This window comes from Vanacampus margaritifer, chromosome 5, assembly GCF_051991255.1.
Source record: "Vanacampus margaritifer isolate UIUO_Vmar chromosome 5, RoL_Vmar_1.0, whole genome shotgun sequence".
Taxonomy (NCBI): domain Eukaryota; kingdom Metazoa; phylum Chordata; class Actinopteri; order Syngnathiformes; family Syngnathidae; genus Vanacampus; species Vanacampus margaritifer.
In genome coordinates this window covers 9,003,824-9,022,680 of record NC_135436.1, presented here as the reverse complement: position 1 = coordinate 9,022,680, position 18,857 = coordinate 9,003,824, and the positions used below count along the sequence as shown (strand labels likewise).

At 40.4% G+C, this 18,857-nt stretch overlaps 2 protein-coding genes across 8 annotated transcripts in view; both read right to left on the bottom strand.

Annotated features, from left to right (window-relative positions):
• Positions 1–663: 663 nt before the first annotated feature.
• Positions 664–18,857, bottom strand: part of LOC144051986 (ubiquitin carboxyl-terminal hydrolase 2-like) — a 59,990-nt gene continuing 41,796 nt past the window's right edge. For 4 of the 6 annotated variants that reach the window (XM_077565680.1, XM_077565682.1, XM_077565681.1 and 1 more), the window contains 11 exons: positions 10,566–10,616; positions 9,609–9,732; positions 9,379–9,490; positions 9,161–9,271; positions 6,041–6,105; positions 5,861–5,964; positions 5,461–5,541; positions 5,293–5,371; positions 3,409–3,513; positions 3,154–3,274; positions 664–1,877 (listed from right to left, as the gene is read on the bottom strand). In XM_077565680.1, coding sequence (XP_077421806.1) covers positions 1,793–1,877; positions 3,154–3,274; positions 3,409–3,513; positions 5,293–5,371; positions 5,461–5,541; positions 5,861–5,964; positions 6,041–6,105; positions 9,161–9,271; positions 9,379–9,490; positions 9,609–9,732; positions 10,566–10,616 — 1,038 coding nt within the window. In that variant the 3' untranslated portion in view covers positions 664–1,792. The remainder of the gene's footprint in view (positions 1,878–3,153; positions 3,275–3,408; positions 3,514–5,292; positions 5,372–5,460; positions 5,542–5,860; positions 5,965–6,040; positions 6,106–9,160; positions 9,272–9,378; positions 9,491–9,608; positions 9,733–10,565; positions 10,617–18,857) is intronic. The other 2 variants (XM_077565683.1, XM_077565685.1) reach the window with 1 other exon arrangement.
• Positions 17,187–18,857, bottom strand: part of LOC144051987 (N-lysine methyltransferase KMT5A-A-like) — a 14,798-nt gene continuing 13,127 nt past the window's right edge. The window contains exon 7 of one of the 2 annotated variants that reach the window (XM_077565690.1): positions 17,187–18,857. This exon is cut by the window's right edge and continues 596 nt beyond it. The gene's annotated coding sequence lies outside the window, so the exon portion shown is untranslated. The other variant, XR_013294092.1, reaches the window with a different exon arrangement.

Below are 18,857 nucleotides of genomic sequence, written 5' to 3'. Positions count from 1 at the left end.
ACATCCAGGCTTCAGTTGAGTAGCATTTATTTGCCAATGTAGCATGTTACCATACTAATGTACAGTATTGTTGTGTGTTCTGGTGGTGCCATTTCTGTTTAGCACTTTTATGTCAGACTGTTAGTGAACGGAACCCATGTCTTGGGAGGGAGGGAAGTTATACACAAACACCACTCGACGGGAGAGACACAAGGGCGGAAGCGCAAGCAACGGGAAACGGACCACACGTCGTAGCAACCGGAAATAGCGCAACCGGAAACAGCGCTGTTGTGTGAAACATGGAAGTCACTCCTCCATGGCATGGCACACAAAGCCGCCAAGGCAATAGTTCAATTAAAGAAATAAAGAAAATAATAACGAAAGAAAAAAAATAAGAAAAAACAAAGAAACAGAAAATAAGAAAGAAACAGAAACAAAAAAAGAAAGAAAAAAGAAAGCTTTTTAAGATCGAGAATCCATGTGGGTGGAGTCAAACGTTAACGTTTAGCCACGCCTCTAACTGCACTCTGCATCTAGGGCTGCAGCAGTTACCGTTATAAGGACTATGTGCATCAATTGTCGGAAAATAAAGTGGGCCTTACAGTGTGTGCCAAGTGGGCGAGAAGTTTCTCATCTGAGTAAAACATGAAGATTGCTACAAGATAAATAAAATGCTAAAAACAGTAGTTTTGTGGAATTTTATTCATATATATCTATATACCATATTTACTCATTTTCACTGTCACTGTTAAAAAGTGTCATTACAATATCCTTAAGCATAAATATTTTTTTCTTCCTTTCTTGAAACCTGGTAACTAAACCAAATGAAAACAGTTATGGGTCAGCTTCAGCACCATTGAATTGTACATTCTCTATATTGCATCAGGATATAAAAATATACAGATCCTTTTTTTTTTTCAAATCTTCTTTAGACATTCTTTCCTTGTTGTTCAATGGCATGAAACAGGAGGAAGACCTCATATAGACTGATGAGGACTTAAGCTTCACTTTGATCAATCATATTAATAAATCCATATCAGATGCCAGCCCATTCACTCATTCACAACACTTAGCAAACATTGGTAGCAACCATGTGAGAAAAATTCAGTTCAAATCAACATAGAACACTCACAGTGCCACCTGCCTCACAGCTGTGTTTCAAGCAAAAAAAAGTGAAGATGATGCTGACAAAAATGAAGGAGTGTCTTGGTGCAGTGGAGTTGGCCGGTGGGATGCTAGCATCTTGTAATCATGACCATTCCGGTTACAGTCACAAAGTGAGGACGGTTTAGCTCAAGTCCAAAATGGCGGTAATGATAATGTGCTAAAATGATTTTCCAACCTCAAATAAAATAAAAACGACAAAAACAAACATTCTCAAAAACAGAAAGGAGTCAAAAAACCTGCAAGTCATCTGAACCATTTGAGGCAACCAAGAAAAAGTGAAGGCGCAGTCAGGAGTTGAGCTGGTGGTGCATAGAGAGAGACGCGGGAGATGGAGGTGCTTGGGTTCCTCGGGTCAATGGGATTATTGCCCTGTGTCCGTCTAACACACACACACACACACACACAATCAAACATTCTAGACACACACACACACACCTCTACCCTGGATGCAATCGGTGAGTACAGACAAGGAGGGCGGAAGCAGGGCTGGTGATCACGTTCTTGCGTGTCCCTTCTCCCAGCGTCTCTGCTGAGACGCGGAGCCTCCATCCTGGTGGAGGTGAGCCTTCGTGCGCGCGTAGTCGCTCGTTTTTCATCCGACCGTCTGTCGAGAGTGCTGCTGCGGCCTGCCGTCGTCTGCCAGGCTTCACATGCGCGAAGAGGAAGCTAGCTCGTAGAACAAGACGTAGCTGTCACTGCTGCGCACTTGGCTGGAGGACATTGGCGTTACTCTGGAGAGGGAAGTGATACATGTTTATCATGGTGTGCACACACACATGGATTATTGTCAATCGATATCTAACCTTGATCCATACATTGACACTAATGAGTCTGCCAACTACACATACACATCTGGCCATCTCATTCATTAAGTACTTATGCTGCATTCGAGGAAGGTCAAAAGTCGGATTTTTATCCCAGTTTAGACCTGAAAATGTTCAAGGTGAAAGCAAACAACCAAAATGGCGGATAGTGATAAATTGTTTTTTATTTTGGTCTTCAAAACACATTTTGGCCTCCAGCCAACTTGTCTTCTCGCAATTTTGCTTCATTTATGTATTTATCTTATTTCATAAACATTCCATACAGTACAGTAGTTCACCGTATATTTTCATGCACAGAGACAGCTGTATACTGTCATGAATGAAGAAAGCTATCAGTTTTATCCTCAAGTAAATTGTGTTTGACAATTCACGGTCTGTGTTTCCATAGTGGTCACCATTGTAGAGTGACGTCACATTGAAGTTGGTCGGTGAAGTCAGGGTACTTTTTCCCCCCCGACTTCGCAAGTGGGATTTCCGAGTTCAAGAGGGCGTTCCCGTATACACTTCTTGGTTTGAAGTCGGAAAAGTCAGACTTCCCACTTTGCTTGGATGCAACATTACTCCAAAGAAGAACTCATGTCACGCATATTAAACCATTATAAATAATTTTGTTAATACTAAGATTCATAAAGTGTAAAATAATAGTAATAATTGTCAAAATGTGACGTGAATGACAAACAGTATAATAAAATTACTCCCCGTAGTATTGCATTATTATAGGAAAAGTTTTGTTACAGCAGCATTATAGTTGATCATCATTATGCGGACACAAGATGGCAGCAAATGGCTGTGACATATGAAAGTGTTAAGTGGTAAGCCTAATATTATCAGCAGTTTGAGGCCCATGCATAAGTCATGAAAATTGGATAAAGTGCAAAAAAAAAAGAAAAACAGTAATAATGGCTTGTTCCTTGCTCCATACTGTACCTCCATCATCGACGTCTCTACTCACTTTTGCTGGGTGAATAAAACTGCTTAACATACAACTCTGAATATTCTTCAGTAATGCGTCAAATTTAGTTCTTGATGAATTCGCTACCGTCACTTAATAGAAAACAGACTTGGGTAAAAACCATCTCAACATATCCAAGGAGCTTTTTGACTAAAAGATGCAAATGACGCAGTCTTCTAGCCACCACATGACTTTCATGAAGGTGTCCCTTTGGTCACAGTTGAAACATACCTGGAGTCATTGAAGGTGTACCACTCCCCAGATGTTGGGTTGCGACAGTAGGCTATGTAGTGACCTCCCATTGTGGTGCCTGAGTGGTTGGACACTGCATAAAGGTTGTACACTGCATTTACTAAAGAACAGAAAACAAAAGCAAAAAGCTTCAGATTTTACATGTCAACATAAAAAAAAGCTATATTATTCATACATCTTTAGAGGATGTAGACATGCCCGTGTGGTGTGTGGAGTATTTCTATGCAAACTTACTGCTGTTTTCAGAAGCAAACTCTCGCAAGTCAAGATCCTTCATGGGGAAGTTGACAAAAGTTGACAGTTTGCTGGTTCTTCTTGCTTCTGAGAATCGTTTGAGGTCTGCATGGCAAGGAGTCAAGGAGCATGTCTTCTCTCGCTACACTTGTTTACAACCAGCAAAGCAAAAATATGATCGAACCATCAATTGTTAGCTAGTGGTGTCACTGGTGATAGCCATTAGACTTGAACATTTGATTGCAGTCGCATACCCAGACATGAAACCGGAAACCAACTGTGGACACGGGAAGTGAAAAGCTATGACCTGGCTTTCGATTGACATCAGCACATTTTGCATTCTCTCCTGGTTACCCGAACCAAAGCCCACAAACCTCCCAGTGCACATCCAGGGATGGGCATCTGGCCGCCAACACTCCGAGGGCCCCATTGGTTAATTCAAGTAAATACTTGTAGCTCAAATCCCGCATATTCACCTATTCGTGGATTTTTTTTAAGCGGAAGCCATCCTCCATTTTTGTGTGCAAAATGCATATTTGAGGTTTATCCATGTTTTTGAATATTTTTTGGGGTTTACAAAAAAAAATAACTGCCCCCAACCAATGCTCATCAATGGGTGTCAATTACACGCAGATTTTTGCTGTTTACGGCCGGCCATATCCATATTTTCACCACTAGAAGGAGTACATCATTAAGTTGCACTTGCACCAGGTCAAATATTGTCCTACACCACAACTTGAGTAGGCCGAATAATTTTTATGCAGGTTTAGAATAACATCCAGGACAAACATAGTACCTGAATAATATTAAAGGGGAAGTCAACCCCAAATGTATTTTTTGGGGACAGTAATATGTTCTATGCAGCCCCACTAGTCTAAATACGGTATTTGGGTTAATATTGCTTTAATGGAATATAAATTAAGCAGCAAAATCCAGCATAAAAAAAAATAAAAAAAAATTCAGAGGCGGCCATTTTGCCACTTGAAAATGTGAAAATGACATCACAGTTGCTTAGGTATAAGGTAATAACCAATCACAGCTCAGATTCAGAAAACAGGTGAGCTGTGATTGGTCGTTGCCTGAGCCCTGAGCAACACTGTCATCTTCAGTCGACAGCTGATTGGTTGTTACCGATGAGCCCTGTGCAAATGTGATGTCATCTTCAGTTGACAGCTTGTGGCAAAATAGCCGCCCTCTGAGATGGATAAAAACGGCTGGATTTTGCTGCACAACTCATATTCCACAAATGTAATATTAATCAGAATGTCCTGTTTAGACTATTGACGTCACATATAACATATTATTGCCAATACTTTTTTAAGATTGACTTCCACTTTAAAACTTTGAGTGATTTGATTTTTCTGAAAAAAGCGCCTTGAATGAAATGGGTTGAATTTATTATCAGCGCCCATCACAACAAGCACAGAGCAACAAAATTCACTTAAGAGTAACAACCTACCCAGGCTTGATCTAAATTAAGATGCTGTGATGGACATTAGTCCAATAAAAAAGCAGACACTGATTAGGAGGAAGTGTGTGGTCCTATGTGGGCCCCCAAGTATCGCTGATGAAAAATTGTGGCCCCCTCTATCATTTAAGTTGCCCGTCCCCGGTTTAATCAATGGGGAGTTGTTGCTGGAAGTCGGAAAATAAACAGCGTGATTGGAATGTTACGTCCGAGCTAAAACCTTAAAGCTTAAGCCACTGAGGGCCTGCTTCAGGGGCTATTGGATTAGTCGGATGCACTTAGTGCTTAATGTTTGACAAGTCTGCTGGAGTAACATTCCAAATGAATTATGTTTAGATTGTGTACATAATTAATAATAATAATAATCTTCAAGTTTTAAGGTATAATCGAAAAAGTGTTAATAGCAGAAAAGATACGCAGAACTAAGATCTTGGGAAACTTCTGTACTGTGAATTTCTTAGTGCATCTTCGTCTAGCTTTGCACTTGTAGCACGTCTGTGGAGAAAAACAAACAATGTTACTAAGTATCAGCATTAAAGGCACGTTCGCCAACGTGTAAGATGCTGTTGTGTAATGAAACGCACTGGCTTCTCATCTCCATCCAGGACATCTTCCTTGGTGAAGAGCCGCATGCAGTCCATGAGGCTCACCTCCCCGTAGCCCTTCTGAGTGCAAACGTAGACGCGTTTACATTAAGACGCGCGCACACACACACGCACACACACACACACACAGATTCAGAGAGGAAAACAAGAGTTTGCGTTAAGATGTGCTTTCAGATCTCATGTATTACTTTCAAATTCAAACAGTCATCCAATTTACTTTATCCTGTTGGCTATATTGTTGGAGCTTTGGTTTCAAGCAGTAAAGTTGATCAGTTGAGTGTGTAATGACAAGTATGTGTGAAAGTGGTAGTAAGGTGGGACACAATAAGGGGAAAAAAACATCCTTGCACTCATTGTGTGGCATATTGAGTGTCCAAACCTTGGCAATAGGCAGGGACAGATCCCAGAAAGGGTCAAAGACAGTGGAGCAGAAACCACAGTGGCTGCAGGTCAGAGAGCTCTTGAGCTGCCCAACAAACAAGTCTGAAAAACAAAATAGTTCACACCTCAGCCTCATCTGCATTGCTGGTTAAATTATATCGTCCTTAGTTCAACTCACCGACGATTTTACTGTCTTCCCTCTCCAGGTATTTACTCCACATCTTCTTCCCTTTCTCCTCATCCCTGATAATGGACAATATCAGACACTTTTAATGTCCATACTGTTTTGACTAATCAGCAAACCCTACAATTGAGAACCATGGTGAACTATTGCATGCTTAAATGTGCATTACAACCTTTGACGATGCAAACACACAGTATACAGAATGAAGCGTGGAGAAACTTAATAATAATTGTTTTGATGACAGCAGAGGGAAGTTGCACAGATTAACACTGACCCCCAGATGAGCAGTTAGATAACGTATAATAATATCCAAAAGAATTGGGGCATTTATCTGATCTGCGTGTTAACGCAGGCTGAGAAACAGACAACCTTAAATTACTACTCCATGACACATTTTGCCTTATGTTTTACAAATACACACAAAAACTAACAAATGTTTAAATTTCCCCTATTTATTTTTAATACAGCTAATTTTAAAATTGATTGATTAGGGTTTTATAGTTTCTGTTTAAATGTAGAATAAATTAAGACACATCCTCATACTGTGCCTTTTTAAATGCTAATATCAATATTTCTAGAGGGTAAACTATTTAAAAGATCCACAGAGAAACAAAAAAAATTGACAATGAATGATTTCCACATATTGTATTTTAGATATTTTTATTGTTGGACACAAATGAATTAATTTGCAAGTGTGTAGGAAGCAGAAAGTGATTTAAAATTGGGGAGCTATTATTCCACAAGATGCTAAAGGTCTCAGCTGTTCAATGATTTTGTGATTGCCAGATACATGAATCAACAGATTTTAGTGGTGGGCACTTCTGTCGTCACATTGACAAATGTCCACCTTTCAGCGAGTGCGTCTGAATTTTTGGCGAGTGCCTTATGACGTGAAGCTTCGAATAAATACACAGACTGAGAAGGACAGTCTGTGCTGACCCGGATCGACGGACGTAAATCTGCTTCCGTCTGTGCTCAAGTCCGTGTACTTATTCGTGGCATCGTGTCATAAAGCACTCGCCAAAAGTTGGGCATCCGTCAATGACGGACCAACATAATAGGGGTAGACCGATAATCGGCCCTGCGCCGATATTGGGCCTTTTGACGAATATCGGAATATTGGCCTTTTGATGGCCTATATAAGGTAAATCTAAAACAATTTTAATCTTAGGAAGCTATTTATTTAAATTTTCAGTTAACTTTATAAGAGATGCTGCTGACCCTGGGAAACTTTGGAACCATTTGTTTTTGTTTGACATTAAAACATAGAAATGTCAAAGTTTAAGATATCAGGTATTTTTACATTTTGGAAAACTATATATTTACTGTAGAAAACTATAGAGAGCTAGCATATTTACTTGCTTAAGTTTCCAATTAACTTTTTAAGACGTACTGATGCCCTGAACATTTTGTTAGAAACTTAAAAGGTGTCCTCTAAGAAAAAAAGAAGAAAAAAAATTGAAAAAATGTTCAGCAAACATGCTTTAAGACATTACAACAGAGTCAAGATTGGCATTTGTAGTTGAAAATTTTTTGACGGCAATATTACCAACCCACTACCCCCTTTTTTTTTTTTAACTGAAAATGAATATCGGCTTCAAATATCGGTTATCACCCTGCTTGACTACTGATAATCGGCATTGGTATCGGCCTTGGAAAACCCCCCATATCTATCGCTACAACATAACGACGGAAGTGCCCACCTATGCAATAATATTGAATATCAAATGGTCCTACTTAGAACCTAAATAACCCTATATTTAAAGCCCTTTAAAGCGGACATCAAGTAAAACTACGGGCTGTTTGGCCCCTGTACGACCGATGTCAGAGTTTGGTCCGCATTGCCGGCAGTAAGTCGAATTCGTTTCCAGTGAGGGTTGGACTCCGCCAAGGTTGCCTTTTGTCACCTATTCTGTTCATAACTTTTATGGACAGAATTTCTAGGCGTAGCTGAGGCGTTGAGGGGGTCCGGTTTGGTGGCCTCAACATTGCATCTCTGCTTTTTGCAGATGATGTGGTGCTGTTGGCTTCTTCAAGCTGTGATCTCCAACTCTCGCTGGAGCGGTTTGCAGCCGAGTGTGAAGCGGTTGGGATGAAAAGCACCTCCAAATCCAAGACAATGGTCCTCAGTCGGAAAAGGATGAAGTGGCCTCTCCGGGTCGGGGATGAGGTCCTGCCCCAAGTGGAGGAGTTCAAGTATCTTGGGGTCTTGTTCATGAGTGAGGGTAGGTTAGAGCGGTAGATCAACGGGCGGATCGGTGCAGCGTCTGCAGTGATGCGGACTCTGTATCGGTCCGTTGTGGTAAAGAAGGAGCTCAGCCGAAAGGCAAAGCTCTCAATTTACCGGTCGATCTATGTTCCTGCCCTCACCTATGGTCACGAGCTGTGGGTCGTGACCGAAAGAACAAGATTCCAGATACAAACGGCCGAAATGAGTTTCCTCCGCAGGGTATCCGGGCTCTCCCTTAGAGATAGGGTGAGAAGCTCGGTCATCCGGGAGGGACTCAGTGTCGAGCCACTACCAGTTGAGGTGGCTCGGGCATTTGGTTCGGATGTCTGGACGCCTCCCTGGAGAGGTGTTTCCGGGCATGTCCCACCGGCGGGAGGCCCCGGGGACGACCCAGGACACACTGGAGCGACTATGTCTCTCGGCTGGCCTGGGAACGCCTTGGGATCCCGTCGGAGGAGCTGGTTGAAGTGGCTGGGGAAAGGGAAGTCTGGGCTTCCCTGCTAAAGCTGCTACCCCCGCGACCCGACTCCGGATAAGCAGTAGATGATGGATGGATGGATCAAGTAAAACTAATTCTTTGCAATAATATGTTCTATGTTCCACTAGTCTAATAAAGTATTTTGAATAATATTGCATTTGTGGAATAAGAAGTAAGCAGAACGATATACCATTTAAAAATGACCAGATTTTTCTGCTTAATTCTTATTCCACAAAATCAATATTTATCAGGATAGCATGTTTAGAATAGTGGGGCCACACAGAACATATTAATGCAAAGAATTTTTTTGATTGGCTACCACTTAATAAGACTGATGTCCTGCAATACAAAAACTTCTATTTGAGAGGCATCGTGCCTTCTGTGCTGGTTGTCTCACAATACTTACGGCAGATGATCAAAATCTTCGACTGTGCCTCTCGGCCTGACTGTGACTCTGTTGACCTCGTTGTGCAGGCCGTCCAGGAGGAAGCGCAGGAACTCTTGAGCGTCCTGTTGACTGGAGAAGACACAAAATAATTCAGCGCTATGACCTCTACTCACTTACTGCTTGTAAGGCAAACTAGCCAGACAATATTTTTTATATATATAAAAAAAAAGCCTTACTTGTATCCCACAAATCTGGGAGCGTATCTCTGTATCTGAGTTTTGAATTCAGACGGACTGACAGCTTCACTGCTGGTCGACGACCACATGGTTTGCATCAGCTTGGCAAACTCTGCCAACAGACATAATATTGAAATGCACTTCACAATCTCATAGAGATTCAAATCAAAGTCAGAGGTTAAGAGTGTGAACAAGTTCATGTTTGAGATTGTGTTCAGAGAGTCTTTCACCTTCCATGAGGGCTGTGTTGGTGCGGCTGTTGTTGTTAAGGTCTCTGCGGTGCGAGTTGTGCAGGCAGTAGTCTCGCAGGCTGTGTGTGTTGCTGAGACACTGCAGGATACTATTCATGAAACACTACAAAGAAACCAAAACAAACAGTTGGATTTCCTTCAAAGTTGAACAATCACATGTTGAGTTGATAATAACTTCTGGTGCAACAACTGGGAAATTTGACCTCCATCAACAATGTTTTCATCAGTGCCTGTGATCAATAGTTTTCACAAAATCTTGTTAATTCTTGATTTGGATTTACATGGATGAATGATAAATGGTCATAGTTGCAAGATCCCCCCCCCGCAAAATAACAAGCAAAATTGTAAATGATAATTTATACATGGTGTCTGTATTTGTTTGAAACCATATTAGGAATGTTGGACCCTAGAAGACTTAATCCAGGCTTTACTTTGTATCAATCATGTTTCACACTTGGCTCCATAAAAACTTGAGATTGATACATTTTGTGATGGATGACACAAAATAAATATCTCCATCTGAAAAGTACTCCTGCAGACAAAAGTCTTCTCGGGAAAATGAAGTAGTTGTCGCCAGCATACAATGCTGCTGTGGTCACATGCACAAAGGCAATGTGCACTTTGGCATGCTCAAACTGGTCCAAAGCGAAAGAGAATGAGTGCTGCTCGGTCCAGAGTTCAGAATGCCCCAAATGAGTGCCCCGATGAGCTAACCTCACACAAAGAGCAACACACAAATCCCATTTATTTTAGGAACCCTAGCGAAGCCTGTTGCTTAGCAGACACTCTTCAAGACCCCCCCACTCTGGTGGAGGCAGATGTCAACAAACTGATAACATTTAACACACTTACTGCAATAAGTGCAAGCCTGTACAACTTCTCCCTTTCCCAGACACTATGTCAAATGATTTGTAGTGAAGTGGGAGCTGTACTCACTGTGTTCCCCAGGTTTTTCAGTCCCACCAATCCCTGGGCACTTTTTGAGTTCTGAAAGACAAACGCACAGTATTCAATCAAACCGTGAAGGTAAATAACGCACTTTTTCAAGTGTACAATTTGCATTTTGGAACAATAATAATGTACTGTACTGAAATAATATACACGAGGTGAAAATAAAAATTTGAATGATGATCCAGACATATTTTACATTTACATTTGCTTTTCATAATAAGTACTTGTACACAATATTGTATACAATTGATCATTTAGTTTCATGTTTGAACTATTTCAACATATAAAAATAGAACCATAAGTAAAATGAATCTATTTAATGTAACAAGGATGTTATAGTCACATGTTTCATATTTGACTAATGATGTGGTCTCAATATGTGCCTTGTGATTGGCCAACATTCATCTAGATGTAATCTGCCTTTCGCTTAAAGTCTGCAGCGCTAGGCTCCATCTCTCCGTGGTACAGAAAATGGATGGCTGGATGTTGTCTTGGTCTAGCAATGACAGTCAGGTGGCCAACATGACTGGAGGTCCTTTTTGTCCCTCTCGGATTGCAGAGCTTTATTCATCAACAGACGATAACAGATCACAATACCTTGAGGAAGATAGTCCCAACTCATTCACATTTTTTGCAGTCAAATCAGGATTTAGGCTTTTTATTTATTTATTTAGAAATTGACACAACAGCTGTTGTGTTATATTACCACATTTTCACATTCTTGACCGAATGCAAAATTGTAGAAAACTTGTCACGTAATGCTGCTAAATTCCATTACATAAGTTGCAGTGATTATATAATTGAATGGCTAGAAGAACTAACACATAGTCAGGGGGTGGATAAGGAATGTGCCCTGTTTGAAGATGCAGAGCTAGAATTTAATTAAGCTCCATATCATTTTTCACCACTTGATACCTTTAAAATCATATTTTAAGGACAGACCTCAGACAATCATGCCTGTCTTTGACTTACAGAAGTTCATCTGGTGTACTGTAAAACGTGAATTCAAACAGTATTACTGTAAAATACTTAATCTACAATAAACTGAAATGTAGCGACTGGTTGATGGTCAAAACACACACATTTTGTAATAAAAACAATGCTCTTAAAGACACTAAAATCAGCTAAGCATCATATTTTGAGCACTGATGTCCGCGGTGTAGAAAAAAGGCTGACGGATGGTGTTAATGTTTTCACTAATATGGTTTGACCACGCCTGATTGTAGTGCATGAAGTATTTCCGTCAAACATTTGTCTGACAAGCCTCAATAAAAGCTCCATCCTCTCTGGACACCTGAAATTGTATTTCATAAGATACAGTGCCACATCCACATGTGCACGCACATGCACCCACACACACATGCAGTACGCTGCGCTGTGTTGAGTGATGCTGTGGTCGGATTGTGCCTCCTCGTCTACATGCTATTGGCTGATCCTAAGCCTGGCTGACGTCACAGCTAGGAAAACATCATCCCAGCTCTGTCTCTGTAGCAACGCTATTCTTATCTTTCTTTCTTTCTTTTTTTTTTATACGATGCAGCGCTAGAGGACATTACAGTGAGAGGGCTGAGAGTGGAGTGAGTGTGTGTGACTCAGTGTATGTGATTTACAAGCCTTCAAACAAACCCCCCCAAAAAAACTTGAGTTTTATTGGCTTGAGACCAGGACAACTAAGCCAATATTTTCATCTTGTGGTAACAACTGTAGTAGTAGTAGTGGTTATTTTAAGCAACATAATTAATTAATTAAACTCACACTTTAAAGACATCATTGACGATTTTCATATCTCAGTAATGTACAGTCTGAAATATTGTCGTTGTTATATAAGTTGTCCCTAGTTCACTTTCAAGGTGAAAAATCTCAGCAGTTTCCACTAAGTTGATTTAAGACGCCTGTCAATTCATGTGATATGATGTGACACAAAACAAAATGCAATTACACTTCTCAATATCCATTTCCTAAGCACCGCGTGAAAAAGGATTGGGACATGAATGGGAATGGCTGGCTCATGCTCTGATCCCTGCCGGTAGCATGACCATAATGACAGCTAATTCCGTTATGCAAATGCTGCGGTGATTCTCAGACGTAAGCAGTTTAAAGCGGCAATGGTGTGTGTGTGTGTGTGTGTGTGTGTGTGTGTGTGTGTGTGTGTGTAGTGGATTAAACTCATGTACACACTTTGGCTGCGGCAGGCAGCAGTGTTATCAGCAGCACTGCAAAATGTTTTTTTGCCTACATCGCCATTTAATTTATACATTCATCAGGAGCATTTGACAATGTCAAGTACAATACATGTTGTATACTCTACTTATCCTGTGTGAAAGAAATGGTGCCTGGTCAAAAAGATAAGTAATAAAGAGTCACAAGAGGGATCATATGGCCTCACATTCCAGTAATTCCACATGAGCAGGCAGATGTATACATACTGTCCACTAAAGAGGTGACCCACGGGGAAACTTAGTATAAATGCTTCATTCATAAATGCCAGAAAGCACCCTGGGCTACTACTGAACTACTTCACAAAAGATCCTCCTTTAGCCTAAAAGCATTGGCAACATTAATTGGAAAGGGCATTTCAGGAACCCGGTTGAACTCCTTCCTAAAGCCGGAAACAAGGGACGTAGGAAATGCCCTTTTGGCAGGTACCCGACAGTGTGGTTATAATGGGTATAATCTGTCCAATCTATGTGCTCACTTAATTCAAAGATGGAGATCTGCTGGTGGGTTATTTTGGAGTGGAGGAAATGGATCAGTGCAAGGTCACCTCACATGCTGCTTTTTTACACTCAACCTTTTTAATCAATTAATCACTTTTCTGCTTGACTATAAGTTCACCCACCGATATGAAAAATTCAACTGGCTGGCGCAGAAGACATTCTGTGTTTACATCAACGATAATCTAAGGAATCCAACAAAACAAATTCTCGACATCGTGACCTTTAACATGGCAACCACAAGGAAAGGCACTTCCAAGGCCAATGTTGTACCTGCACAAGTTCAATGAACAAAAGTGAACTGAACATAGTGTATTCTTGCTTTTGTAAACTCGTCTGTGAACGATTTTTGAACGACAGTTCATTTTTGTTCAAGAGTTCCAGCTTTCGTTGAGAAAACCGGGTTAAAATTTGGTAAACGAGCCTTCATATGTACTGTAGGGGGACAAAGACCTGTATTTGGCAACCCAAGCCGTGGAGCCTCACACGGCCACATACGTCATCATGCATGATGGTAGCTTCCTCACTCGGGAAATCTGTATACAAATCGCAGAGGTGGGGGTCTTGAGTCACATGAATTGGACTCGAGTAGACTTAAGTCGCTGATTTGATGACTTACGACTTGCTTGGCAAAAACTTATGAAAGACTCAACCTTACTTTGACTCGGCCCGATTTTTGTACCTAGCGCAAGTCTAGTGCAAAGTGCAGTCGAACTGTGTGCATGGGTGAAGTTTTCTTTCTTTTGGTATTTTACTAGACAAGCGCAGTTAGAACAGGGCGTTTGCACCATCGTGAGAGAGAATGCAGCCAACTCTCGGCCAATTGAAGCGGCTCCCATCATTAACCCATTTAAACACAGTGCACAGAGATGCGTCCTATCTACATGGCGAAAGGACTCACTGGAGTCTATGCAGGAGATTGGCGCGCAAAGTGCATTTACAGTAAAATCAACTGCAAGATGAACAATCTCCCCTTGCGTATGATGTAGTAGATGGAGACCAGCTAGCAAACCAGCCACAACCACCCAGAGTTGTGGTCAGGTGGGTGCTATTCAAAATATTTTTAAGATAATATGTAAATGCCAGGCAAGTACCATACACCTGCATATTTAATATTCTACTTTTTTAACAATCATTGGTTGTGAGTCGAGTTTTAGAAGTAATGTGTCCCCAGTCCCACTGATTACAGTAATGTACATACACGTAAAATAGAACGTTTTTATACGTTTTGGGGAGCAAATGCTTGTATAAAATAAGTTCTATTTTAAATATTGCCATGGTTCCAAAAACGAATCAATACGTTTTTTATGCTAGAGCATTGATGCAGCCTCTGACCCGAAGAGGTCGCTCAAAGCAATGGTAGTTATTACAAAAAAACGGCCAGCAGATGGCAGCAGAGTATAAGAGATCAACCAGGGCCATGTTGCAAAGAGCTATTTTCCCCAGTGTTTTCAACAGGTTTGTGAATAATGATGAAACTTAGCTATATTCTAATGCTAATTGCTACAAAATGGAAACAGATAGAAATATACTTTTTTTTCCTGATGAAAGAAGAGACTTCAATCTTTATTTTGGTAGGTTCTATGTTTTTATAGCAATAGAACACAATATTCTGTGGGTCTTGCAAAATCAGTGAACATCCAGTAAAACAGCCGGGGTTTGCTTCAGTGAAAATGGCTGGGAGTGAATGAGTTAAGATCATTATTGCATTTTAGTGACACAGATGCAAGCCTATTCAACCTGACTGAGCGAGAGAAGGGGTACACCCTGGACTCCTCGCCAGCCAAGCCCAGGATAATTACCGGTAAATCCATGTGCAAAAACTAAATAACTTCAAAACATTGTTGAAAACCTCTTATTTAAATACTGTACACTAATTAAGTTAAAACAGATGTACCCTTGTATATAACTATTGTTGCCTTCCAACAAATGAAGTCAATGACAGGTGACACGTTGCCACCTCTCTGCTTTGTTTGTGCGTATCTTGGCCTGTAAACTAAAGTACAGGCAAAGAGCAGCAGAACGCCTTGGTCCACCTGGCAGTGCCCAGTCTACCGACCACCAAGAGCAGATTGGCTGGCAAGCCAGCATGAAACGAAGCAACAGAACAGTCTGTTCTGACCTGCCTCTCACTTTGGCATGGCATCGTCAACAATTTCTCTTTCCCTCTGAGGCTACTTATGTTGCTACTGTTAAGTCTTCACTCCCACGACATACAAGTAACACTTGGTCACTTAATGTGTTTGTGTGTGTGTGTGTGTGTGTGTGTGCGCGTGTAAGAGAGTGTGTGCGCACATTCTAGCCAGCAAGTGAGTGCTAGCAAGAACACTTTCTAGCAAGTGTTTTTGAGGGATGAAATCAGTCATCATATGCCAGTGTCCAGTCCTCAAGACTTGTAGCTCAGTTCACCGTCTCACACATTTACACTATCTGATTAGTAAAGAGTCAAATGCAGTAATTAAAAGAGCACCTTAAATAATAATAGTTTATTTCACTGTGAATCAGTCCTAATAAATTAAAAAAAAAACTACATGTAGAGAACTACCGACTACAGTAAAGCATAATGGGGAAAATCAACATTCATTTCACAGAACATAATATTTGGAGTGTTTCATTTCCAGCGGTTTTGCTATTATGAAGCAAAATAATTTATTCAACTTAGCACAATCGTTTTGTGTAGTGCAGGGGTCAGCAACCTTTACTGTCAAAAGAGCCATTTTAGGCCAAATAAATAACAAAAAAACTGTCTTGAGCCGCAAAACATTTCAACATTGTGATGAACGGAACAGTGTTAGTGTTAGTTTAATGTATAGCTAATTAGAGTTGCACCAGAACACAGAAATATGCTACGTCCAATTTATTTTCTTCACTTTTCTTCCACGTTTTTCATACTTTTTTTAAAAACTTTTTTTCCTGCCTATTTTGCTATCAATTTTCTGACATTTTTGGCAATTTTGTCAACATTTCAGGGTAATTTTTAGGATTTCTTCTTTTGTTTTTAGATATTTTATATTTACTTTTTGAACGTTTTCTGACTGTTTTTTAATAAAAAAATAAAAACAAAAAATTTGACATTTTTGACAATTTTATGGACAGTTTATCATCTACCTTATGTCTTTTTTTTCTGTCATTAATTTATGTAAAGAATATTTTATCTGAAAAATAAAAAATGTTTAAAAAAAAGAGTTCGTTTTTTTAAAGATCCACAGGGAGCCACTGAAGAGGGAATAAAGAGCCATATGTGGCTCCAGAGCCATAGGTTGTAGATCCTTGGAGTAGTGCATGTTGCTAAATAAGGTTAGGTACATCAATTATGCCCCCCCCCCCCCAATCTTGTAAAGATCACAATACCAATGAATGTGGGTTGGGATTATTATTATTATTATTATTATTATTATTAATTATATCATCAGTAAGGTAATACAGGGGTAAGATGCCAAATTATCAGTCTGTATCAAACACAGTGCTGTGGAGATACGGTAAATGATGAGATGAGGATGTGAAGGGAAAACCATGTCTCCTTACTCTCCACACCAAAACTGTTCACACAGCAGGCAAGAAGCTACTTTAGCTCTTTAACCCTTTGATCTCTCTGCATGCAATGTCATTCTCCCACCCCTGCCTTCAAGGTGAAGATCCTTGGTGAATGTCTATCCCTTGTGGGTCACCACAGTGCAGAACAGTGCAGTTGTTTCCAGTGTTAGTGTCCCGTGGGGCTTGCTGCACATGTTCAGAGACAAACATACACTAGACGCACACCCTCATGTAGTTGCATGCACATGCCTCTGATAGACAACACACACACACACACACACACACACACACACACACACACACACACACGCACACGCACGCACACACACACACACACACACACACACACACACACACACACACGCACACACACACACATACACACGCAGGTTTGCCTCTGTGTATTATGAGGACATTTTTTCCAAACCTGTTTAATTGTGTATTACGGGGACACCCCTTTCCGCTAATGCCAGAGAGATGGGACTTGCACCCCAAATTTTTTTTTGGGGTCGTCCAGGGAAATTTCACTTCAAAACTTGAAAAAACTCAACGCACAAAAAAAAGAAAAACCTGAAAAAACAGTAATTATGAGGACATAGATAATGAGCTAAATAAGCCACGCCCATGGCAAAAATGGTAATTATGAGGACCAACTCACATTACAAGGACAAAGTTTACACAACACACAGCAACCATGTCACTGAAGTGACTTGAAAGTTCTGGCATTCTGGCGTTACACAAACTGAAATGACATTGATGTGTAATGACTTACCTGATATAAGGTCGCATTGTTGTGCATAACAATACTGTGAAATGCAAAGTCATACCTGATCCTTGAGCACCATGTTACAACTTTAGGACAGACTGAAACTGGTATGTTAATAAAACAATGCTTCTTATGTGAACAGGTTATCTAGGTCAAGCACATCTTTGTAATGGATAAATTAGACATGAAACCAGATGCAAAAGAGTCAGTGAACATTGAACATTTTATTCTTTAAAACATGACTACCTCTCATCTTAAAGATGAGCAGTTTTCTAATAGCTCATTACTGGAATACCTTCGGATTTCAGAATTTCTGAAACAGGTTCAATGTAGGAAGTGTCCGAAGTACTGTGAGAATCTGGAACATATTCCTCTGCTGATGAATCCTCACTTGAACTGGATACATCAGCAACCTAATTTTTTAAACAAAAACAATTATTACATACATACAGACATACATATACATATAGTCGCTGTCCTGTGAAAAACACTTCCACCATATTTTCCAGACTATAAAGCGCACCGTGATACAAGCCGTGCCGCCAAGAAGGATCGCTACCGGAGAGCAGCCCGCGACCTAAAAATGGAAACGTGTTTTTCACAGGACAGCAATGATATCCATATATACAGTAGACGCACACATACATGTGCATATATACAGCGGCTCTAAAATTGACACCTGCCGGATGCGGGTTAAAGTTCCTTTTGGCGGGTGGTCATAAATATTTACTAGCTTTACTTTGCTGTTACTTAGTGATGTTACACTCGAAGTAGAAGCTTGAGACAAGTGTCGAGCGCTCGCGGCAGAAGTAGCTCCCGCCATTGATGGGCTAATGTGCTAAAGTTCATTTACCAAAGATAGGTGGTCTTCATCATCAAGCAGTTTTGCATTTTTTTTTTTTTTTGCAATCAACGGGATATGTGCCAAATGCTGGAGCAAACTAGAAAAGCATTTAGAACCTAAAGTTTGTGCATATAATGTACTAAAGATTATTATAAATCTAGTCACCACATTTATTCGAAAGATGAGATGAAGCATTTAACAAGAGGGATAGTTAATATGCTTAATCTATGGCATTGCCCCTAAAACGGGTCTTGTGTGATACAGTCCTTCAGTTACAGTAGACGTTTTCTATTTTACTGAGTCAGACAGTCGTTAAGATTGAGACAATTGCTCAACATTTAGCTGCTTGCAACTAAAGACAGCGGTATAAACATGGGTCATAATTTATCCTCTTGACTAAATTATATTCATTCAATGAA